The following is a 26,503-nucleotide window of genomic DNA, read 5'->3' on the forward strand; positions in this document are numbered from 1 at the left end:
GAAGTTTTATATATTTATGTAGTTAGCAGCCAATTGGACTTATTTAATGTACTATACTTATCGTGTTGAAATATATAGGGACTTATGGTTTAGTTATGCATCTCTTCTATTTTTTAAAGTAGATGGTGATAGTCAGAATCTTTAGAAAAACAAAATAAACAAAATGAATATGTAAGTAATGTATATATTTCTTGCTAATAAAAACAATGGTGCTGATATACCAAGCTTTATGTGCATGGATGGCTTTGGAAATTTCAGAAAAACGCAAAATATAAAAGCATTCATTCCCAGGAGGGAGGGACCAAAGTGGTCCAAATAGACACACTCGGATGATACAGTTTGTTAGTCTAAAAAAATAGACAATAGCTTTTTAACAAATCAAACTTCATTACTTTCTAAAATCATTTAAAGGACAGGTTGGCTAACTTCACAAAATTTACAAAATATAATTTCAAAGCGCCACAGTTGCACATCTCATTTCGGTTAATCAGTGTAAATTCACATCATAAAGATCTGAAAGAAGCTTTCTTGATGAAGTTTCTTCCTTCACAGACCCATTCTTATTACTTTGGATAGAGATGGAGGAATCAATCCATGGCCCATCCATTGATATGCTCCTCTGCACCAGACTGTCCTGAGAGAATGACGAGACGTGTGTCTGGCTGTCCTGTGATAGCTTCTCCAAGGCTTTAAACCTCATGTCCTCGTTCTCTGAACTACGCTTCACTATCGGAGCTTGAACTGGACTATTGCCCTCGATCATACTCACCACAGAAGACATGGATGGTCTGAGAGTGGGAGATGGGTTGGTGCATAAAAGAGACAAGTTTAACATCCTCATCGCCTCTTCTTTTGAGTAGTTTGAACCAAGACTCAGATCTACCAGTTCTAAAAGGTTTCCCTGCTCTTGTAAAACATAAGCCTGCAATCCCAAGGAAAAACAAAATACAAATTCAATTATCCTATGTAGCCTCCAACTCATCGAGTAACTATAAAAAATAAAAATAAAAATCTGTGTGACACACATCGTTCAAGAAAAAGAAAAAGAAAATCATTTTGAGATATCATGGTCACGTAAGATTGAACATTTCATAAAAAGTTTTTCCACTGAATTAATTTAAAGGTTGGATTTAAGCAATTCTATTAAAATCTAAAAAGAATCATTATATTTCAAGCATTTTCATCTGAAGTCATCTATAAACAGGAAAAACAAGAGCAAGCTCTAGTAGTTTAAACCAAAAGAACTAGCTACACAACAAGGCTCCGGGCCATTGCAAGGTCCAGAGAGGGTCAGATGTATGCAGCCATACTTCTGCATACGGAGAGGCTGTTTTCTGTTTTGAACCTGTAACCTCTAAGTCACAATGTAGCAACCTTAACCTTGGGCCAAGACCTACCCCTTGGAAGCGTAAACCAAAAGATCATCTAAAGAGGAGAGAACTCCAAAAGAAAGCTTACCCAATCAAGAAGGTAAACAAACTCCTCCTTTGGCCTGTAATTTGTATTGCTTTTCCCACTGACAATCTCCAATAAAACAATTCCAAAGCTGTAAACATCTGCTTTGTCCGTCAAATAACCCCTCATTGCATATTCAGGAGCCATATATCCTCTGAAAAAAGAAAAAATAAGAAGTGCACGAAGAATTGAGCAATTAATAAGGTATGAATAGATGCAAAGAAGAATATTGAAGGTGGAAAAGTGACGTATATAAACGCACATTGTTCCAGCAATTCTAGTGCTGATATGGGTGTTCTCTTCCTCATCAAGCTTGGCTAAACCAAAGTCAGATATCTTAGCATTCAGATCCTTATCAAGCAGCACATTGGTAGCCTTAATGTCTCTATGAACGATTTTCAACCTTGACTCCTCGTGAAGATATGCTAAGCCCTTTGCTATTCCTAAGCTTATTCTCTTTCTTGTTAGCCAATCCAAGTTCAGCTTGTGTTCATTGCGACCTAAAAGTAAGAGAGAGTCATATCACTATAGTCACTCTTATAACATTTATACATTGGTGTTAAAGATTATAGGGAGGTAATTACCAAAGAGTGCACGAGCAAGACAATTGTTTTCCAAGTATTCATAAATTAGCAACAACTGGTTTCCTTCAATGCAACAGCCATAAAGCCTCACAAGGTTTGGGTGTTGTAGGGCAGATATCATGCCTATCTCATTGACAAACTCGCGATTTCCTTGCTTAGATTTGGAGGAAAGCTGCTTAACAGCAATTACTGTACCATCTGACAGTACACCCTAAAATCAAGTAGAAACAATTTCAAATGATTAAATACAAGAAAACAAGATATCTGCAGTCAAATGACAAAATTTCTTTGACTTCTCATTGCTGCTCCTAGACATAGATGCATAGAAGGGTACATGACCTTAATTTGCAAGTGACGAAAATTTAATAACTTGAGTTGGGAGTAACCTTGTAAACCGGTCCAAATCCTCCTTCACCAATCTTGTTTGCAGGGTCAAAGTTACTAGTAGCAGTTTTGATGTGTCTTAGAGTGAAATAACCTGTTTGCAGATCTAGCGCTCGAAGTTCTGTAATAAAGCCGAAAATAGAATTTGCCCAAAAAATGACACATTAAAAATGATTGCAAAGAAAAAAGACTGTTATATACCGAAAATAGAAATTGCTTGAACTTTATGCGTAGTTTTACTCATTTTACAAGCCATATGCTAAAGTTTGTAATAATTCCTATACAGAGCTCGCTTGAGAATCAGAGAGATGCTTGAATGGTTTGAGTCCAATCGTATTAAGTTTGTGTGGAAACGCCCAAAGGGAGAACTGGCATTCCAACTAGGAATCCTAGAAGCAAAGAGAGTCAAGCAAGGAAACCTACTTATGAGATGCATCATCCTAATCTCTCTTTTTGAAAGGAAAGCCTTGCCAAGCTTCGTTATAAGAGCTGGCACGAAATTGATAATCTTCAATACTGGTTCTAATTTATATACGATACAAGAAAAAACATGCACCGAGACATTTTACCAAATAAAGCTCAAATATCAAGCACCTTTTCCAAATAGTAACCCACAGTTGCATTAGCTCACAATCAAATATTGAAAAAGAATATCATATGTTTAATTTATTGTGTTTTAGATCTCACCTTCATTTTCAAGGTCTTGCCCTCCTAAGTAACCTTTCATTCGAAGTACAAACAAAATCAACGCAACGACCACACATGAAGCAGCCACGATACCAATGATAGCTCCAACAGAAAGTCCCTTACCAGTATTAGGATCAAAGTCTACAAGAAAGAGAAAGAAACTCTTGTGAAAAGGTCGTAGAAAGAAAAGAGTCACGCCCAGAATGAAAGATACACTTACTTGGTGTCACTGAAATAGCAGATATAAGAGGTCCATATACACCTCTGTCAGGAATTGCAGTAGTCCCTTTCCCAGACCAGTATAAGTGGATCTCTAGAGTGCTGCCATTAACGAGGACATTAAATTCCTTAGTGATGTCTTTGCCAGCAACTTTAGCTTCCTCCATAATGTTAAAATCCTTCAAAAATACATTCCCCTGCAGAACAAGTCAAATTGAAAAATCAGAGCCAAAACGTTAAATAACTTCTATATCAGAGACAGAAAATCAGAAACAAAGAAAAGAGATAGCCCTGAAAGCAACTGATGTTCATATGAATTCACCAAAAAATAAAATGTCATGATCGAACTGCATTAATATGTTCATACAAGTAAGCTGGCCTCTTACTCACTTGGATTGATACATCAAAAATCCGCTTCCCAAGGCTACTATATGTCTGGTCATTAGAATACATTATTTCAGCAAAGTGAAGTCGAACTTTATAACTGCCTTTACGCAAGCAAAGGCCATAGTACTTAAGTGAAGTAGGGGAAAGGCGTGCTGTTCTGTATATCTCATCAGTCACATTCAAAGAGAAAGAGTTGTTTGCTTTGTAACTAGCACCGTCATTGCCCATGAAAACCCCTGTACTGCTATAAGCCCATTTTTCTGAAGAAACATAAAAGTATGATGGACCCTGTGTGGCTAAGTCTGCTTCATAATCATTCCCATCAAAGGTTGTGTCGCTTCCTCCACAATTGATAAACAAGGAATGGTCTGCATATGTTGTGATGGAAATCATGACATAGTATTATCACTAAATCATAGTAGCACAGGTTTTAAACTTACATTGGGGATTTTGCGAGCAAGGAAGGTCCTTCTTCAAGCACCAAGCAATTCTGCATGACAAACATATTATTTATGAAGGTAATTATATAAACTCTAAATCCCTATCTTTGAAAGTAAAGAACTTACGAGTTGCCCTCCACAGAAGAGTAGCTGGAAGCTAAATTCCTGTAGACCAATATGAAAAGAGTGATTTGAAAATTGAACTATTAATGATATAGAACTATTAATGAAAAGAATCTCACACGCTTGATGACTGGCAAGCAAATGGAGAAGGCTCTGTAAAGTTGTTGTAAGATACATCCCTGCAATAGAATTGGCATGACATGCGTGAAATTTCAATTGAATATAACTACTATTGTCTTAGAGATCATGCTTGACCTCACCAAATTTCACAGAAAAAGCAAGCTATATGTATGTGTAACAATCTTAATCACCAAATAAAGATTGACGATCTACTAACATGTTATATTTGTTGTTGAGTATCCAGTCAGGTATTGTTCCACTTAGTGAGTTGTTGTTCAGAAACCTACATCAATACACATAATTGTGTCTCAGGCATAAGTAAAAGAAAATTCAACAAGGAACAATAACGCATCCAGCTTTTAGAGTATTAAAAGTTTGGAAATGAGACTTATTCTAAAATCAATTACTTACATGTAATTAAGATTCAAACTCTGAAATGTCCCTGGAATTTGACCTGTCAACCTGTTGAAGCTCAGGTCTCTGCAAGTAAAAAGTCCATGTGACCAAAATGAGATACAGTTGTCCATAAACAAGATGACTAAAATGTGATCTAATTCAAATAGAATATAGAAATTCTAATTTGTTTTTCAAACACAACTGTTAAAACATAAATCTATAGTCTATAAACTACTAAATGTGAGTAATGGCCACAAAATATGGCAAATAATCAAATTAGTATTATTTCATAAATACAAGCATCATTGCTTTCAAATTGTACATAGACCACAAGAAAATTAATTCAATTTCATGGATGTCCAAAAATGCTATAATATCTCAACTGATATAATTTAAAATTGACCACACTGCTTTTTAGTTAAATAATGAAAACCACAAAGAGAATATACAATGATAAATTCCTTGGCAAAGAAAAACAATGGACAAGTTAAAATAACAATTGACAGCCCAATTTATCAACCACTAAATATAAAGAAATGGTGTAGGTCAATGACAAGAAAAATTCAACACAATATGAAAAGTAATGGAAAATTTGATTGATGTTTTAAGTCGTGGTTGTGGTATCACGGTTGCAGGTTTTAACAGGGATTATTTAACAGTATAGACTGCCACAGTTGAGAAATTTTATCAAAACGAAATTGATACGCAACTTTTATCAAAGTTTACTAACACCTGTTCAAAAGATTTTCTTGAATATATGTGCAACTTTCCAATTCTTTAGTCAATTTTAAGTATTATTTGGTTTTTTTTTTATTTTCATTTTGTTATTAACTTTTTAATGAAAACCATATTATTGTAGACTATTATCATAAAATATAAATTATTTATGTATAATACACGTGTATTTGTAGCTTAATAATATAATTTTATAATTCATATAATAATTATTAAAACAAAATTCAAATAATTACATTGACATATTATAAATTTAAAAATAAAAAGATGAAATTTGGAATGAAAAAAATACTTAAAATCAAACATTAAATCATGTCACATACTATAGGATACCATTAAATCAAGTGACTCAGGACACGGTTGTAGCAAGTTTTTAAACCTCAACTCTGATTCAGCTCCATGATATGTCAATTCTTAGTAGATATATTTAAGTATTATTAAATTGTCCAAAGATGAAAATCAGAACAATTAAAATTGACAAAAAAGGAAAACGCAGTTATAAAAACAAGATATCAACTCATTTTATGGATTCTTTTCCATTGTTATTACTTATCCATATTCACATTGATCACAGTATAAAGGAACAAGTGAATTTGACCTTGGGGTGTGGAACAAAAACCATGCTTCTTATTAAAATAAACTTACAAAGTTTTAAGTGCAGTAATTTCACCAATGTATTCCGGGAGTGAATCAGTAATTAAGCAATTTCTCAATATCCTATGCCACAAAAACATAAAAAACATGGTCAGTTAATAGGACCATAAAATGGGTAACATCTTGTATGTTCTCCATGAATTATATCCGAACTCAACTCACAGTTCTTCCAATTTTGTCATATCCCGCAGATCTGGGAAACTCGTGGTTGGTCCATTCAAATCAGTTACTCGCCTGAAAATCAAATGCAATAGATCAAAATGCTTCTTTTTGTCTGTTCACATATCTACAAAAAAAGTCTGAAATTCTCTTTTTAATTAAAAGAAATGAATGAAGTGAATGAAATAGCTATTAGATTGTCAGCTTTGCACTCACAACTGAGTTAAGTTTTTCAATTGGGATATGGTAGCTGGAAAGGGTCCGTCCATGGACGTGCCTTGCAGATCACTGCAACAGATTGAGTTGAACATTTATTTAAGATGTCATTAGTTACAATAATATTTAAGAAGAAATTCTTCTCCGGGTTTGGAAAGAAATTGGATGATCATGTAAAGAAAGATCATACTCACAGTCTATCAAGTATCGTCCAGTTCCCAATCCAATCTGGTATCTTCCCGGACAGTTTACTCCCATCTATCCTACTGCAAGGAGTAAAAGGTATTAAAATTTCCGAAAACTCAAGATGATAAATGTTCAAACAATTAACACATACAAATCCGTTAAGTTCTTTAGATTGCTGAATGTTTCTGGCAGCGTTCCCGTAAAATTGTTAGCAGAAAGAAGTCTGCAGAAAAGCATTCATTATGAACTTGAAACAACATAAGAAAAATCAGACCAACAGTGGCAAGAATGTCTATCACTTCAAAAGAATAGGGTCTTACACTCTACTCAAGTGGCTCAAGCTTCCGAGGTTCGAAGGAAGAGGTCCCCCAAGCTGATTATCTTCCAAAACCCTGGATAACACTATTCGAATTAATCCAAAATAAAGATCCATCTATTGCTCCAACAGAGAGAACTGTAGGCCATTACTTACAGCTGCTCAAGGGTAGCAATGTCACCAATCTCCTTAGGAATTGAACCACTGATTCGGTTTCCCAAAATGGACCTGTAGTGTACCATTGATTAAAATCTAGCCAACCCGTCTAATTAAATATCCAACAGAGGATGGTTCTCATGGACTTAAAAGCATATAAAAAAAACACTTACAGAATGGTCAGTGGGAGTTGAGCAAAAGATGTAGGAATTGATCCGTTAATGAAGTTGCGAGTGAGATCACTGTGTTGATAAAAGAAGCCATGCTTAGTCTCTATCAATTTCAAATGGTCAATCTTCCATGTGATATACCATATGTTGGAGGGATTATAGTTGTTTAATTAAGATTGCATTCTATTATAAAATTTACAGAGAGATTCCTCCAATACATGTGTGGTATTTGAGATCAAATCATCATCAAATAAATTTGCAAACCGGCTTAAGTTTATAAAAGTAGGCATGCTTGAGTGTGTCATCGGAATTGGAACAACCAGTTGTGGATTATATAGAACTTGATCATACAACAACACAATAATCACCAAAAAAGGTTCCAAGTTATCCTTAATTCAAACTACTAAGGAAACTAAACATGCTTGCCTGTAATTAAGGACAACATAATAGACTTCTGTCAGGTAATATTGAAGAACAGATACCTACTTAAAATTCCTAGGGACATTCCGGAAAAAAAATAATAATAATAATAGTTCTTATAGTCTTGATACTGTAGAAAATCTATTTAAGCAATTTATGAATAAACCTAATACACCAACAAGGCTAACGTGTCACTATGCTGATGGATTTCTGAATGTTACTGAAATGTGTCACATACATTTCTTGCAGGTGACTAAGATTTGCAAATTCGGCTGGTAGTTCTCCTGTTAAATTTAGACCCTTCAGCTGGCTGCAATTCAAAACAAGGAAAACTGAAATCAGAGAAAGGAACATAGATTCAATAAGCATTGTGTTATACCTAGGGAATAGGGATCATTGTAGTCCCCCCAAAAAAATTAATTTGGTCAGGTTTAACCGTCACATTAATTCTTGAAGGTGGAACAATGATATGAAGTAGAGACAGGCATATGGGATACAGTGATGTATCATGACCTGCTGTAGTTGTAGATTAGGGACTGATTTGCAAGTCTATGCAAACAGAAACCTTAAAAGTCATTTTTGACCAGCAACTTGACTAGAAAATAAAAATAAAAATAAAAATTTATCTATTTTTTTTTCCCTGAATGATAAAAATTTATCTAGGTTGTCAAACAATAATAATAAACCCTAAACTATAAGCCTTCCTTATAAAGACCATGGTCTGCACCACTGTGTGATTGGTTTTGCAGAATAATTTCAAGCATAAGCATCAAGAATGAAACACGGATGGCATCTGTAGGGGTTCTTTTTTACTAGGTAATAAAATAGTAACAAAAAGAGATATCAGGAATACAAATACGAAGGAAAACAGAGGAGATGCTCAGTATAGGAGGAGGAGAAGAAGACCAACTAACTAGATCAAGATCGTGGTAGGGCGATTATACAATATAACAGCTTTTCTTTAGTTCGGGAGGGCTGCTCCTTTCTTCATAGGATAGTGCCATTTATAGATCAAGATTCCATTGGTCATTATCCAATGGTCCCCTCTATGCATAGTTCCTCGCATGCATCACCCCCAATCCGGATTACGTGCATAATCCTGAAGACTTAAGGGGATTAAGGGTCTAATCCTTTCCTCGAGCCTTGTCCCATGCTGCCATGTCACTTCTCCCTTAATCAGGGGCATTAAATGTTGCTTGACCGTCAGTTGGTCAAGCCTGACATAGCATTAATTGTGATTTTAAGGTTTACTGTCACAACATGTATAATCCCATCATCTTGTTAATTGGGCCTTGCCGAGAGCGAAGGCACTTCTTGACTTCTCATCCGCCAATCCAAGATCCTCTTAAGTTTCCCAAACATGGACTCCTATAACACAAAGATCCTACCTCATCTCGTGCTAAGGAGCTCCGATCTTTTAGGACAGTATCATCTAGCGTAACACCAGGATTTGGAATACTCGAAGATCGACTTCTCAAGGCTTACCAGGCCTGGAGCGATGCCAGGGTTTAGAGTGCTCGAGATTTGATCTTTCGAGGCTTGGGGGCCTGGAGCGATGCCAGGGCTTAGAGTGCTCGAGATTTGATCTTTCGAGGCTTGGGGGCTTGGAGCGATGCCAGGGCTTAGAGTGCTCGAGATTTGATCTTTCGAGGCTTGAGGGCCTGGAGCGATGCCAGGGCTTACAGTGCTCGAGATTTGATCTTTCGAGGCTTTTGACTTTTCAACTTGCCACGAAGGGTTTGGCTAGGGTTGTTTTAACTTGTCAACGTGCCACCTCAGCGTCTGATAAGTGACACCCACATTTTGCCCCCCTGCATGTGCGACGATTCAAAATGAATTATTGCGCGTGCAAGACTAGGCTTCTAGGGCATTTATTGTTTCGAGGGGGCGGAAGAGACGCGATCATGAAAGGTCGCCTCCAGTTATTAATGCGCCATCTGTTGCCGATTTGATTTTTGGGGGTTCCCGAGGCAAAAAGGCTATTAAAAGGGAGACAGTGACGAAGTGGAGGGTTACTTGTGAAACGGACTTAAAAAATACAGAGATTACCTGAACCTCCATTGTCGCCGGAGAAGAGATCTCACGAAGGTTTAAAGTTCTTTGGTGCATTGTTTGCTTAGTGAAAAGGAACTGCCATCATGGTTAGCAAGAAAGAGTTATGCAAGAAGGATTTCCCTCCGCCAAAGGTGCCAGCAGATTCGGAATGGCGACATGTGCCATTTTTTAGAAAAAATGACCTGTTTTGGCACGGGGCGAGCAAAGCTGTGGTCGCCGACAAACCACTTGAAGTGGTTGAATTGATGGAGGAGGAAGTTGAAATGAACCTGGCTCCTCGCATCCCTGCGGATACAATCCTGCGATTTGGGGTTGGGCAAGGGCAATATCCATGGTCCTATGTGAACTTCAACAATCACACAAGTCCAGCCCATAGTTGGGAAAAATGGACAGACGCGATCTTTGCAAATCCGGAGTACGAGGCAATCTTGGATGCAGCGAGCTTAACACCCTCAATTAAGCTGTTTCGCCAAATACACATCCCTCGCGACACTGCAGGTTTATGGGAATTAACCTCGCGATGGAGCTCAAGCTCGCATACTTTCATTATTGCGTGGGGAGAGTTCACTCCCACGATTGAGGATGTGAGCCAGTTGTTAGGCTTACCATTTCAAGGGGTGGAAAATCCTGGTTCTTGGGAGTTCGTGCAAGCTGAGGAGACTCTTGCTCATGATCTCGAGACAGCACTGGAGAAAACTAAAGACTTTAAGTCGCTGTGGGGCGCACAGGGTGTTTGCCATGCTGAGCGAGGCAAGGGTGCACGCAAGGCCACTCTGGGGGCGTTGGTGCGATATTATTTTAAGGATTTCCCCATGACAAAAAAGAATCTCACAGATGAGGGAAGAAAAGGAATTCCAGGTCCCTGGGCTGATCATTCGTCCAGTCTCGCGGCTTACCTACTATGTTGGCTATTGAGATATCTAATCGAGGGGACTCCGGAGGATGCTCAACAGCCACGACTTGTGGATCTGGCGGTGAAGCTAGCGAGTGGTGTGAAAGTGGCCCTCGCACCTCTCTTTTTGGGAACATTATACCACCGACTCGACATGGTGTGGGAAGACATGGGCCGGTCTGTGGGGCGCTACGTTCATTGCTCATACGCGTCTACCATATTTCTACAAATGTTCCTGTACGAGAGGTTCCAATCTTATGCTCCCATCCCCGTAGACCTGGCTGTGGACGAGGAGGTGGTGTGAGGCATGAGATGGCATGGATATGCCTTGGACCAAAGCTTCCAATTCATAAGTCGCCCTTATGCGATGGACTTGCCTGGGGCTAAAACTCTGCCCATGTACTTTAATGATAACGAGCACATTCCAGTGGGTGCTCATCGCCTGAATGCGAGCGAAGTGTTGGTGTTCTTGTTGATGAGCACCCCTGGTTACTTGCCAACGATATGGGAAGGGGGTCAAATAGCAAAGACATATAACCCTCGCAGAGTCCCTCTGTAATTTGGTTACAATAGGGGGGTACCTTCGCAATACATTTTTGTGGAGGACGAGGACTCTTACGAGAGCAGTTTCGCGAGGTTTGTAGCAGATCACATTGGGCTACTTCGCGAAGGAATTGGCGGGGTCTTCCTACCAGGAAGAGGCAGGGTCTCGAGGTGTACAGAGACGGCTCGCTTGCTGTGGGCAATAGAGCTAGCGAGCTGGAAAGATTTTTGTTAGCGTCCGGCCCATCGCGCAAAAGCGTTGGTGATCTATTCGGGGGACCACTCACTGAGGCCTCCAATAGCATTTGAGAGGGGGGAGCTCTGCAGCTTCGCGCCTGATCCTGCACTCATTGCGACAAAAGAGGGGGAATCTTACCAACCTGCCGCGGCCACCGCTAACCTTACCGTGAAGACAGCCCCAGCGCCTGTCCGTAGGCGCAAGACGAGGGCAACTTCACGCGCGAACCTTGCCCTCCCCAACAAACGTGCGGTTGTAAGTGTTGCAGAGCCAGCTACTGATAGCGTGGGGGAGGAAAGGGCAAGGCTTGCAGCGCCAAGTACATCTCGACCCACAGCCTCCGCAAGCAGAATCCCACTAGTGGATGAACCAACTGAGAGTGAGGATACAACTACTTCCGAAGATGATGGCGAACAGCCTTTCATTGGAGAGCATGGCTCGATGGCTGCAACCTTTGGGCCAGGGCAAGGGGGGTCGCGTAGGCTTCACCAGGTGCGCGATGGTGGGATTGACACCACTGTCCATGATATAAGTTCAGGCGAGGTACTTGCTTCTGACAGTGAATTTCCAAATTTACCTGCTTTTGATTTTATGAAAGCTTTAGGTGAGAGTGCCCTGTATTGTGATGGTCAGGAGGACACTTCAATGGGTGTGAGAAAGGAGGAAATGGAAGAGCTCGCGCTGGATGTCTCGCCTCTCATCACTATTCGAGACGTACCTGTGCGCACACATGCCGCTGAGGTAGCAAAGATGATGCGAGGGTATGTGCGTGTTACAGCGCCACCTCAAGCGAGCGCCGCCAACGCCGAGGGCACGGTACTTCCCCAAGCCCCGGTGGGGGCTGAGAATGGGTCAGAATCCCTAAACCCTGAGGTGACAAGTCATGCAAGCGATGCCGCGGTTGGGTCACCCAGGGGCGAAAATGTAGAAGAGGCCCCGCGAGGCAATACAGATACAATGTCAAGCTCACCTACAGAGGTGCGAAAGCCTTCTCCCTCGAGAGATGAACAGATAGGAGAGTACCTCTCTTCCGGGATGGGAGAGGCCTATAAGCGAGACCTCCAAGTCTCACCTTTAGAGACACAGGAGACATAACAGGCCCCTTTGGTAAACGAGGAGGTGTTGCAAGAGGAAAGGGTTCAAACCTCTCCTTTAATAGAGTTACAATCTTCACTAGTCCTCTTGGTGCCACTGCCGCAGACTACTGCGGGGGATGCCACGTCTACCCCAGCGAGGCAGTCCACAGCTCCCACCGTTGAGCAAACTATAACAAAGAGGGCTCTTCGCCCTCTTGGCGAGCCAACCAAGGGGGTTGAGCAATGCGCTGGGAGTGACACAGGGCCACAAGCTATAAATGCGGAGACGGAGTGGATGGGTATGCCATTCTCTCGCGCCTACGTACAATTCCTTGAGGCGGCCCTTGCATATCATCCCGAGGTTGTGCAATTTTTATCATCGCGCCATGCATATGTGCAGCACTCAATGTACCTATGCCTTGGAAAAAATTTGGAGATTTTTGCAGAAATTGAGCAGGGCGCGACCAATGAAAATCTCATCCAGGAGGCTACACTCCTTTTGGACGATGTTCAGAGGCTCGAGGTTCTGGTTTCATGGCTGCGAAGACGACTGTCTGTGGCTGAGAAGTGTTTGCAACAGTGACTGCTCGCACCTCGCCTTCAAGAAGTACAGGCTCGTATTGGCATATTAGAAGGGGAGCTCGCACAAGAGCAAGAGAGCCTGGAAGTATTGACAGCATATTCACGGGAGCTCGATGATGATTACTCGCTGCTGTCATCCTATAGGGACTAGACTTGTATATTGCTCTCGATTATGTAAATGAGTTAAGGACTCCACAATTGTAATTGAACAACCTTGAATGAAAAGAAAATTTGTGATAATTCCGCTCTTGTTTTTTTTTTTTTTTTTTAAGAGCTTGAGTCATGCACCAAGCTAGATAAAACTAGTAACTGTCATTCAAGATAGCCAAGTTTAACAAAAGTATGGCTTGAGCCAAACATTATTAATGGGGCTATGATCAGAGCCCTCGAGTGTGCAATTGCCACTATCACTAGTTGTCTTGACAATATAGGGGCCTTCCCAATTAGGCGAGAATTTAGGAGTTGAGAGGCCGCGCATAATGTGTGGAGCAGTTTTAAGAACGAGCTGGCCGGGTTGGAACTGTCGAGGCTGAACATGCTTGTTGTATGCTCGCCCTATGTTGCGCTGGTACTGTTGGAGGTGCTGCAGGGCTAGCTCGCGCCGCTCATCAAGGGCTTCTAATTTAATATCTCGTGATATAGGAACGCCGCTGCGCGAGGCGAGCTGCGCCGCCGGGACTGCAATATCAATGGGCAAAACAGGTTCCGTTCTATAGACAAGAGAGAACGGAGTTTAACCTGTGGAACGCTTGGTGGAAGTGCGATAAGCCCAGAGTGCTAGAGGCAAGTGCTCTACCCAGGTGCCAGGCTTTTCTTCAAGCATTCTACTTAAGATGCGAATGAGATTTTTGTTTGAAGCCTCTGCTTGGCCATTACCCTGCGGGTAATATGGCGATGAACGCTTATGGTGGACATTGTACTGCCTAAGCAATCGCCTGACTTTATAATTAATGAAAGGAGTACCATTGTCAGTGAGGAGGTAGTGAGGGATCCCGGCAAATGATATTCTCTTGTATGAAAGCCGCGACGGCCCCGCCAGTGGCATGCTTAAGGGGGATCGCCTCGATCCATTTAGTGAAATACTCTGTTGCAACGAGAATCCACATGTAACCTCGCACCGGTGGATGGATTAGCCCAATAAGATCCAGCCCCCATGTGTGGAATGGCCAAGGGACTTCGATAAGATGGAGGGGTGTAGCTGGTGTATGGATCTGGTGATGATGATGTTGACAAAGTCGACATTTTTGTACATGAGACTTGGCATCACACTCCATAGTAGGCCAATAAATTCCTTTTTGTAACAAATACGCGAAAAGCTTGTGTGAGCCTTGATGTTCCAACTGGTGAGCCTCCTTGAGAGCTTCCATGGAGTCATTGCGAGATAAACATCGCAGATACGTACCATTGAGGGTTCGCCGAAAAAGTTCACCTTCCCTAACCTCGAATCGTGCGGACTTCCTCTTGAGCTTTGCTGCAGCTTGTTTATCATCTGGAAGGGTACCATGTGCGAGGTAATCAATGAACGGGCGACGCCAATCAACCATCTCGAGAATACAAGATTCGGACTCGTCCATTACAGCTTGACATCGCGGGCAGGTGCGTTGCAAGGAATTGGCCTGGACTGCCATATCTGACCAAAAATAACCCTGACGCTGGAGGCGTCGGTACAATGCTAAAGGTGTGGCACAGTGCTGCTTGTGAGTCGCTATGAGCGCTGCCTCAGCATCGCTAGGGCCCAAACATCTGGCCAATGCTCCGCAAGGCAGGCGGAAGTAGAGCAGTCCCTGTAAAAGCTGGAATGATTTCAATTGTGCGAGAGGTAGCGACCCTGTCTGCTGTTTGAGCTGGCTAATGATTGGGGCTCGCCAATCATTGTCCGGAACAGTTTGGGCAGGGAAGAGCTCGGCAATGATAGCTGGACCAATGCGTTTTGTGATGCGGATCTCAGTCATGTCATCTGTAATGGTTAGTTTCGAAGCTAACGTGGCGAGGGCATCTGGGTACCTGTTATTGGAACGAGGTACATGCAAGAAACGAACGGAAGAGAATCTCGCAAGGAGCTTTTGAATAATGGTACGATAAGATACGAGCGAAGGCTCGCGTATAGCTTACTCACCCGTTACCTGTTTAACAACCAACTTGGAATCCCCGCATACACATAAACGCGAGATACCTTTGTCGAGGGCTGCGAGGAGGCCAAAAATGAGTGCTTCATACTCAGCTTCATTGTTAAAACAACGAAAAGCCAGCTTGAAAACCGCAGTGACCTGCTAAGTTGGCGAGGTAAGAACAATGCCTGCCCTGCCACCCGTGCTAGTGGAAGACCCATCAAAAGTTAGTTTCCATTCGCCGTGACAATTTGCGATGGCAGCCACCTGAAGCTCGTCGAGGGGCAATGCTTCGTCGAGAGGCTCATGCCTCTGTTCGGGGAACTGCGTGAGCAAATCTGCTAAAGCCTGGCTCTTAATACCCTGCGGTGCATAACAGGTAATGTCAAACTCCGAAAGAGCTAAAACCAATCGCGATGCCTTCCCTGAAATGATTGGCTTAGAGAGGAGGTGCCGATACGGGTCGCACTTTGTAATCAAATGGATACGATGAGCCATGAAGTAATGCCTAAATTTCTGTGCAGCGAAAACAAGGGCAAGGCAGTGACACTGATGGCTGAATAACGAGCCTCAGCCTCGCGTACAAGGCGATTGAGATAATAGACTGACCGTTCTTGCCCGTCGACTGTTTGCGCGAGAAGGACCCCAATAGACTTGTCAGTTGAAATGAGATAGAGAAGCAGAGGCTGCTCTCTAACAGGTGGGTGCATGGTGGTCGAGGAGGCAAGAATGGTCTTGATCTTCTCAAAGGCTGCTTGATGAGCCGCTGTCCACAGGAATTTGGCATTGCCTTTGATCAAAGTGCTAAAAGGATGAGAGACTTCTGCGAGAGCGAGTATGAACTTACGCAAATATGAAACTTTGCCCAAAAAGCTTTTAAGCTGTTTGAAAGAGTAAGGGCAGGACCTATCTGTGATTGCACAAGCTTTGGTGGGATCGAGGTCGATTCCCTGGCGATGCACCGAAAAGCCCAAAAAATTGCCGCGACGTATCCCAAACGCGCATTTAAGGGGATTCATGCGTAGATTGTACGTACGGCATCGCTCAAAGACGCGACGCAAATCGTGGAGATGATCCTCTCGCCGTTTGGATTTCACAACCAAGTTATCGACATAATCTTCCACTGTGTGATGCAGCATATCGTGAAAGATGGCAGTCATGGCTCTTTGATATGTGGCTCCAGCATTCTTCAACCCGAAGGGCATGACAGTGTAATGGAAATTACCAAGTGGTGTCCGGAGCGCAGTCTTGTGGACATCTCCTTCGGCCATCCGTATCTGATTGTAGCCGCTGTACCCGTCCATGAAGGAAAAAAGTGAATGCCCAGCCGTTGCATCAACCAGCGTGTCAATGATAGGAAGAGGGAAATCATCCTTTGGGCATGCCTTGTTGAGATCGCTAAAATCAACGCAGATCTGACTTTGTCCGTTCTTCTTCTTCACCGGAACAATATTTGCCAGCCAAGTGGGATGTAAGATTGGCCTAATGAATCCTGCAAAGAGCAAATTTTCTACCTCTGTCTTAATCTGAAGCTCGAGTTCAGGTCTATAAACGCGAGGTGCTTGTTTGACGGGCGCGAGCCTGGAAAGTGCTGAGATGATGTGTCACGAGCTGGGGATCAAGTCCTGGCATCTCGCTATAGTTCCATGCGAAGACGTCCGAGAATTCCTTCAGGAGGCAAATAAGGCCATCGCGCAACGATGGGTCCAATTGCGAGGAGATGAAAGTTGCCCGTAGTTCTCGTCCTGCAGGGGCAAGATTGACTTCCTCGAGATCCGGCAATTGCAGTGGCTCCTCCTTTACACTCGTAGGCTCAACAACTGGGCTCGCCAAGGCGGAGCCCGCGCACCATCATAAGCTATAAACATATCGCCCATCTGGCAGCCTTACTCGTTTGCACTTCCGTGGGGTAGCAGCCTCTGCACCGCGACGAGGAACATACGGCTGTGGAGGGTAAAAGATGCCCTGTTGTACCTCCTCCCACTTAGGTAGCGGCATACGAATTATATGCGTCTCTGCTTCTTCATCCTCATCAACCTACTCGTCAAAGAAAAGAGCCTCAGTAAAGTGTGCCTCGTGCTTGGCAAAAGGCTTATCAGAGCATGGAACCGTGATGACCTTATTACCCAAGATGCCTTTAAAACATAGATGGTAGGTAGAAGCTACAATACCGAAACGGTGCATCCACACCCGCCCGAGGAGTACATGATAGGATGTATCAGCCTTGATAACATGGAATTTGGTGGGAGCTCGAAATTTACCAACCGCGAGATCAACATTTACATAGCCGAGGGTCTGGTGGGATTCATTGCCAAAACCATAGACCTCTATGGCTTCTTTGACAAGGCGACCTTGGGGCAAACCAGCTTTCTGAAAGGTGGCCCATGGCATGATATTGATGGAAGACCCGTTATCGAGAAAAGCGCGCCGGAACTCCCTACCATTGAGTTGCGCAGTGACATAGAGTGGATGATTCTGAGAGGTAGATACCCTTTTGTCGGACTCAAAGAAAGAAATAGTCAATGGAGCCTAGTGAGAGGAGGGTTGACTTGACGAAGCGGCTGCGCAGCACTTTTCTTTGCCGTATTGCGCTTGAACCTTTGATTTCGTGGGGTTGGTTTCCTCCAACTCGTCATAATACGTGACCACAGCCATACCGCGATAGCGGGGGTATGGATTGCGCCGTACATCCTTTGGCGCGGTTAACTCGAGATCACCACCTTCGAGCCGTTGCTGAAAAATTCGCCTGAGAGTCCTGCATGCGCTTGTTGGATATGAAGTGGCTTGGTGGAAGATACAGAAGTTTGGACTCGCACGATCCTGCGCGGTCGGCTCTTTGTGAGGGACGGGTAGCACGACTACACCATGGTTGACCCACTGTTCGAGAGTACTGGCAACTTCTTCCATACATACCGGGAATGGGGGAGGCTCATTTGTTCGCTCAGCTTGAGATCCCTTGGCCCTAACATCTGTCTTGCGACGTTTTTTGGCCCTGTCATTGCGAGGAGCAACCGGCGTGTCCTTGCGAGTGACCTGTCCGGCGACCTCTGCCTTGGGAGGTGCAAGATCTTTACAAATGTTTCGTACAGCCGTGGTGAGATCACTGAAGCTGTTGAGACCCAGATTGACCAAGTGAATCCTGTAGGTCTTAGTCATACCTTGTATGCAAATATCAACCAGATCCCTTTTACTGCTACCCTCAAAGCATTCCCTCTCACGGGTTTGGAAACGAGAAATGAACTTGAGGGGCTCCTCATGAGATTCTTGCATTTCTTTGGTAAAAGAGAAAGTGGTAACCCTCTCGATGGCTTGACCAAACTTGTCGTGGAATTTCTGGAAAGTTATTGCCAAGTGGTGACCGAGTCTGGCTCGAGACTACGAAACCACCTGTATGCGAGCCCGGTGAGAGACTTGGAGAATTCTCGCAGGTGTAAGATGTCGTCATGGCTATGCTGGCCTAGAGATTCCACGAATCTTTGCAAGTGCTCATCGGCATCCCCTTTGACGCCATCATACTTGGGAAACTTTAGGATGATGTACCCCTGTGGGTACGGTGTCTGAGCCAGGCTTTTTGGGTACGGAGGCTCCGTACGCAAAACTAACGCATGTGCAGTCGATGGGGCATGCTTCATGAAAAAATCACGTAGCATGGATTCAGTGACATATTCCGGAGAGGGGTTTGCCGGTGGAACTGGTTGAACTGGGGCGGGTTTTGGGGCTGCTTGGGCTTGCGTCGGTGGATACCATAGCGGTGGCACATGAGTAGACGAACTGCCTGGCTGGTTATGCTCAGGAAAGGCCACTCTAGTGGGAGAAACAGTTCTGGCTCGTGCACTCTGCATGATCAAGGCTTCCAACCTATCAAGGCGGTCGTTAAGATCACGGTTGGACTGCAACAACTCCTCATGAACAGAGGGGGCCGCTAAACTTTCCGGCATTGTGACATGTGGTGCACGGGCATTGGAAGCATGTGACGGTGCCTGGGATTGAAAAGGAACGCCACCGCCACCCCCAACAGAGGGCTCTGAATGGTGAGTCGGCATATCCTGTGATTCCATCTGCTTGCACTGATATCCCCAGCGGAGTCGCCAAAATGTAGGGGTTCTTTTTTACTAGGTAATAAAATAGTAATAAAAAGAGATATCAAGAATACAAATACGAAGGAGAACAGAGGAGATGCTCAGTATAGGAGGAGGAGAAGAAGACGAATTAACTAGATCAAGATCGTGGTAGGGCGATTATACAATATAACAGCTTTTCTTTAGTTCGGGAGGGCTGCTCATTTCTTCATAGGACAGTGCCATTTATAGATCAAGATTCCATTTGTCATTATCCAATGGTCCCCTCTATGCATGGTTCCTCTCATGCATCACCCCCAATCCGGATTACATGAATAATCCTGAAGACTTAAGGGGCTGAAGGGTCTAATCCTTTCCTCGAGCCTTGTCCCATGTTGCCATGTCACTTCTCCCTTAATCAGGGGCATTAAATGTTGCTTGGCCGTCGGTTGGTCAAGCCTGACACAGCATTAATTGTGATTTTAAGGTTTGCTATCACAACGTGTATAATCCCATCATCTTGTTAATTGGGCCTTGCCGAGAGCGAAGGCACTTCTTAACTTCTCATCCGCCAATCCAAGATCCTCTTAAGTTTCCCAAACATGGACTCCTATAACACAAAGATCCTACCTCATCTTGTGCTAAGGAGCTCCGATCTTTTAGGATAGTATCGTCTGGCGTAACACCAGGATTTGGAATGCTCGAAGATCGACTTCTCGAGGCTTACCGGGCCTGGAGCGATGCCGAGGCTTAGAGTGCTCGAGATTTGATCTTTCGAGGCTTGGGGGCCTGGAGCGATGCCAGGGCTTAGAGTGCTAGAGATTTGATCTTTCGAGGCTTGGAGGCCTGAAGCGATGCCAGGGCTTAGAGTGCTCGAGATGGGCCAGGAGCGATACCAGGGCTTCGAGTGCTCGAAATTTGATCTTTCAAGACTTGAGGGCCTAGAGCGATACCAGGGTTTAAAGTGCTCGAGATTTGATCTTTCGAGGCTTTTGACTTTTCAACTTGCCACGGAGGGTTTGGCTAGGGTTGTTTTGACTTGTCAACGTGCCACCTCAGCGTCTGATAAGTGACACCCACAGCATCATCCAGAGTATAAGATTTAATCCTTATTTGCATGCCTTGTATATATATATATATATATGTATATGTATATTACATGGGAAAGTAAAGGACAGAAAAAACAAGGCCTTACATGTTTGTGACGTGGCAGACGGTGGTGTTACAATTGCAAGTAACATTGCTAAGAATATCATCGGGGACTATCACATTCAAAACATTACCCCCACTGCAAAAGGTTTGGTTAATGTTCCAGTAATTTATCTGCAGTTTCCTTGATATCGTTTTAAGAGCTTGAACTGTTGCACACAAGGAATTGTGAAAACCGGTCAACATCAATATTAGCAAAAAATTATTACCAATTCCGAATAGAAAATAAAATATTGGTCAGTTTCAATTTCTTAAGAATATTAATTCTATCTGGGAGAACAGCTAACTGATGTGGTTTTCATTGTACCTTTGTTTTTTTAGTTGCAAACAATTTTTATATCATCTTTTATTATCCAAATTTAAACTATCTTTGAATGAGATTTTTAGGAGTAGATTAATTACAAAATCAACTGTTAATGCTATTTGTACAAAATAATAACACTTAGACTCAAACTCGTGTTCTTAATCCATGTTTATCATACTTATTTAATGTCACTAGGATTCTACAGTAGATTGATGAGCATAGCACATTATCCTGTGACTTCATTTGACCTAATCATTCCAATAAACCAAAAATAAAGACAATACAAATAACCCTCCAACCTAAAAAATAAAGGGTTAATTTCATTCACACTCCTTTAGGTTTGGCCATTTTTCACCTTCAAACATTTTTCAAAAATAACTATCACTCATATTACAAATTTTTGTTCCGTTTTTCACTAACAACCCAAACTTTTGTTCCGTTTTTCACTAATTTCAACAGTTCTGACATGATTTAAAATGACTTAAATACCTTTGACTTTGTCAAAACGACATTTTATCCTAAAATAAATAAATTAAAAGACTAAAATGTCCCTAATTTTTCTGTAAATTTACAAATTATATATACACACACACACATACGGAGTACATATATATCTACACACACACACACACACATATATATACACACACACACACATAGCACACAACGCCGTCAGCAAGCACCACACCACTGGTCTACCAACACAGGCGGCCGCAGCAACACCACCAGACCCACCCTCACCCTCACCCCCACAACCACCACCACCAGACCCACCCTCACCCCCACCCCACAACCGCACAGATCGCGAATCGACCGAGGCGGTGATGTGGCTTAGGCACGATCCGGAAGCACCACACCACCGGTCCACCACCAACACCACCGGACACACCCTCACCCTCACCCCCACAACCACCACCAAACCCACCTTTACCTCACCCCACAACTGCACAAATCGCGAATTGACGGAGACGGCGACGTAGCTTAGGCATGATCCAGAAGCACTACAGCACCGGTCCACCACTACACCACCGGTAGTTTCTCTTTCATTTCATAAACCTGTTCGATTGTTGAACGAATCTTGAAGATGCCAACCAAGATGATGACAACGTTAATAGCCCTTGCTACAGAAGCCACCAAAGATTTGGATTCAGGTGCCCGGAAGAGGTGACCAGAGTGTCCATAGATTGATTGAAAAGGCCTCCCAACAAGCACCTCTTCCACCACGTAAACAGAGACATAAACCTATTCATTTTCCACTGCTCATTCATTGGCTCTGAGAGGCAATTGTATACATTCTCTCTCCACCAAGGGCGAATCCAGGAATTGTCAATGAGGGGCTAGTATTGAACATAAATTTAATTACACAATTTCATAAGCAAATTTTTTTTGAATGGGTTAAAAAGGGGACTAATACTACTATTAAAATTTTTTTTTAAAAAAAATTAGGCTGAAAATACAATACTAAAAAAATTTTTTTTTAGGCGGGAAGGGGGGCTTAAGCCCACCCAACTCTCCACCCATTCTTTTCACCGCTCAATCTCACCACCGACACACATAAACCTGTTCGTGGCTCCAACTTCTACTTCGCCGCGAAATGACCTCTGTTTTAGCATTGATCACAAAATGATTTTGCATAATGTCTTTTTAGGGGCAAATTTGTCTTTTAAAAAAATTAGGGGCAAAAATGTCTTTTTATATATTTTTTACAAATACTGTGACGAAAAAACGAGAATGAATTTAATGCTATATTTGGTTGGAGGGATGGATGAGGCTTTTCGTGTTTGATTGGAGGGAAGGGAAGAGATGAAGAAACAAGGAGGGATGCTTTATCCCTCATTTCTTCATGTTTTTCTATCCACCCAATTTTGGGGGAAGGGAGGAGAGAGAAAATGAATAACTACCATCAATATGTAATTTCCAATTTTAACCTTTTCAAAAAAATTCAAATGGATATCTACTTTTTATTATTTTATACAGTGAGGATATATTGGTAAAAAAATATAAAAAATCTCTTTCCCTTCCTTCCAACCAAATAAAAAAAGTATCACCCTATCTGTAACGGGTGGGCGCTTGCCCATTTACCCAAAAGCTCGAACTATTGGATAGTGCTGCATACCCACCCATTTATACCCAATCACTTTCCCATCTGATTCCGATATGGGACAAATGACCCTTGTTACATTCTCCCCCACCCAAACTAGCAACGCCCTCGTTGCAGTTCGGGCCACCCTGCCTACCCGGGATGCTAGCCCGAACGCCTTCCGGGCCGGGTGCTTGGCGTGACACCGGATCAAGGACTGGGTCTGGCTCTGATACCAACTATAACGGGTGGGCGCTTGCCCATTTACCCAAAAACTCGAACTATTGAATAGTGCTGCATACCCACCCATTTATACCCAATCACTTTCCCATCCGATTCCGATGTGGGACAAATGACCCTTGTTACACCATCCATCCTTTCTACTATCCATTCCATTCAACCAAACAAAAAATGGAGGAGACACTTTTCGTTCCCTAGGGATTCCTCATCCATCCATCCCTCTATCTCTTTCATCCATTTTTCCATCCTTCCAACCAAACAAAGCATAAGTGATAATTATTGGTGTTGGTGAAATTAACACAAATAAATGGCATCACATTACATATGTATGCATGTAATACTATATAATAATTTAATCTTAACAGCACGGCGGTGAGGTAGATAGGATCTAAATCCCATCATATTCCTCACTTGTATATAACACTCGCACAACATATTTATATAAAAAATACAACACTCAACATATTATATCATATTACAATTTATAAAGCCATTAAATTAAGAATTCAACAATTTTACATAATTATTGTGTTGTTAATTTAAAATTATTGCATTAACAGTTTAAAGTTGTCGAATTAGAATTATTGTGCCTCGATTCAAACACATAGAAAGGACACGGGAATCAGAAAAGGATCCTGATTGAAGATAAGACCAAAGGTGAAATAGGTCCGTCACACAGTAATGTTTTGACCACAATAGAGAGTATCAACTATTTAATATTTATTTATGCTTTCCTTTTAGGATAGTAAAAAATATTTGATATTAACCTGTTGTCAGAACTATTTATGCAACACATGCTTAATTAATTCATCTTGGACAAGTTAAAAAAGTTGGACGGCAGCCAAGTGGTGGATGGTTCTGTCATGCCATAATGGTAGGCATATTATATTCTGAAAGCAGTATGATTCTCCAAATGAAGCACCAGTATGATTCACCATATTTTCTATCTTTAATACAATATGCATCTAAGTGTCGCTATTCAAAAACTATAAGAACTAAGAAGCAATAAGCAGAACTAACATAACATGATCTTTAGGGAGGTTGAGTGTCTAGGGATAATATTGTGAAACAATGTTAAAAAACAATCAAGTAACTGAAAATATGATGGACACTGGACAGGGATTAAACTGTAAAATCACATTTGAACTGACATTGTATCCAGACATACACACGCAACACAAAAATAAATAAATTAATTAAATAAAATAAAAAATAAATGTGTGAGTGATCTTGGCTGCAGATGATGTATCCAATCAAATATTCAAATTGACCCGGACTGCTTGAGCACAGGGACAAAAAAAAAAAGAAAAAATTACAGAACCGGCTACTGATGTGGACTTCACAATGAAATTCATTTGATAAAGACATATTAATAGTAGATTATTAAAAACGATATGATATGCTTTTTTGTTTTTTTATTTTAGTCACTAGCAAGTGATGTTACTATTACACAATTGCAAGTAATTTTAGAAAATTCTACAAATATATATATATATATATATATATATATATATAGAACAATAAATTCAATAATAACATAATAAAAAATTAACTAGTGACAACTGACTAGGTGTTTTGAATTTTGAGTAAATACGCATGCTAGAGATCAAAGAAGCACGTCCATTAATTAAAGTCTAAATCAAAGGAAAGAAGAGATTAAAATATGGATAAAATCTAGAGTTGCACAAAATCAGATTGGTTCGGTTTTTAATTAGAATCAATCCCCTGCCAGCAGCTGTTCCATAAAAGATAAAATCTGATTCAAACCGAATTGAGCATCAAAATTGAACCAAACCAAATGGTTGCAACTTTTCTATTTGACTTCTCTGATAACAGCCACTCCCCGTAATAAAGGATTGCAACATATTCAATTTTCATTTCTATCATTTCAAACATAAAAAATTGTTCCCAGCATTTATAACAATAGCATAAAATTTTCAAATAAATAATAGCATAATGTGATGATATCAACATTTGCAATAGCACCATAAATAAAATCACAAAACAATCAAATGATGTCAGTTAAAAATTTCATAAAAGGTTCCACGAAATATTGAAGTGTAATCTGAATTGAAAAAAATTAGAGCACAAAAAGAAAAAAATGAAAATCGGACAGGACCAGATTTTTTTCCCTCTTAATCTGTAACCAAACATATTTAAACAAGTTTATATATATATATATATATATATATAGAATTGGTTGGAATTGGATCTGGGTTTGAACATATTCGCAATAAGTAACTGCAACCACAAAATGGATTAACCTTACAGAGTTGGGAATAGAATTTGTACCTTCTTGTTGTGGTAGAAGTTGACAGACGGATCTGAATTCAGTACAACAGTTGAGAAGCAGAGATACAAAGAGAATATGAGTGAATATTTTCTGGAAAGTCGTCGTTGTGATGAAGACGGACTCCATCTACTCTGCAACTCCAATTCCTTCGGTTCAGAAACAAACGGAACCGTTGTATACGAACACGACGGAAGAGAACGGCACTACACACCACGCACACTCACGAAATGTGTGTGTGTATATATATATAGAGAGAGAAAATATGGAAAGAGGGATTACCTCAATCGGAATGCATACCTTAGATATAAAAAGCTTTTAGAGAGAGAATGTGGGCTATGGCGGGAAGGAAGAGATGGTAACGGGTAAATAAAGAAAGTGGTTTGTTTTTGGTTCTTTGCGTCTGTTTTTGATTTGGATTGAAATGCTCAAAGGAGATCATAAATGTGTGTAGTGCGTGCAGATGCGACCATGCCGTTGGTAGCAGGTGTAGACCACGTCAGCGGCGCTTGTCTTTGATTTTGACTTTCTTGTTCACACCTAAAAATGCTCATATCAAAATTCAACCTCCAACTTCGTATTTCGATGTTGGTTTCTCAGAAGCATGGCACTACCGGGTCACCGACATCTTATGGATATTAACATTTTTATTTATTTTTAACCTCTTTGATTAGACAGTGAAATATTATGAATATTTATAAAATTGTCTAACCTATTTTTAACAAAACCAAAACTGTATAATGATGTAAAATATTAGGGGCAGAGATGTAAAAAAAATGAATAAAAAAAAATTACTACTTGTTGAAATCAAGGGACAAAGAAGAAGAAAAAGAAAATATTATAAAATTATATAATAATTAATTAATAGTATAAGAAAGATAAATAATTCACTAATATAAAGATAAATAATTGACTAATATAAAAATAAATAATTGTTCAATAATATTTTCATTAAATACTATTGTAAGTCTTTGCATTAAATTACACTATTGTACTTATAAAATTTAAGCCTGGTGAAAAA

The 26,503-nt window shown here is 41.4% G+C and overlaps 1 protein-coding gene across 1 annotated transcript; it reads right to left on the minus strand.

Annotated features, from left to right (window-relative positions):
* Positions 1-210: 210 nt before the first annotated feature.
* Positions 211-20,754, minus strand: LOC132309993 (probable LRR receptor-like serine/threonine-protein kinase At1g53430). Its single transcript, XM_059808234.1, has 23 exons — positions 20,555-20,754; positions 8,046-8,117; positions 7,391-7,459; positions 7,218-7,289; positions 7,066-7,137; positions 6,897-6,968; positions 6,754-6,825; positions 6,560-6,631; positions 6,347-6,418; positions 6,176-6,247; positions 4,811-4,879; positions 4,617-4,682; positions 4,399-4,458; positions 4,283-4,321; positions 4,157-4,206; positions 3,720-4,084; positions 3,331-3,526; positions 3,111-3,251; positions 2,426-2,544; positions 2,040-2,250; positions 1,718-1,955; positions 1,459-1,609; positions 211-922 (listed from the first exon to the last, which is right to left on the minus strand). The coding sequence occupies exons 1-23, from the start codon at positions 20,752-20,754 to the stop codon at positions 488-490; spliced, it is 2,985 nt and encodes a 994-aa protein (XP_059664217.1). The 3' UTR covers positions 211-487.
* Positions 20,755-26,503: the final 5,749 nt, after the last annotated feature.

This window comes from Cornus florida, unplaced genomic scaffold (genome assembly GCF_030987335.1).
Source record: "Cornus florida cultivar Cherokee Brave unplaced genomic scaffold, ASM3098733v1 CherokeeBrave_3.0.0_Hap2_Chr05, whole genome shotgun sequence".
Lineage (NCBI taxonomy): Eukaryota > Viridiplantae > Streptophyta > Magnoliopsida > Cornales > Cornaceae > Cornus > Cornus florida.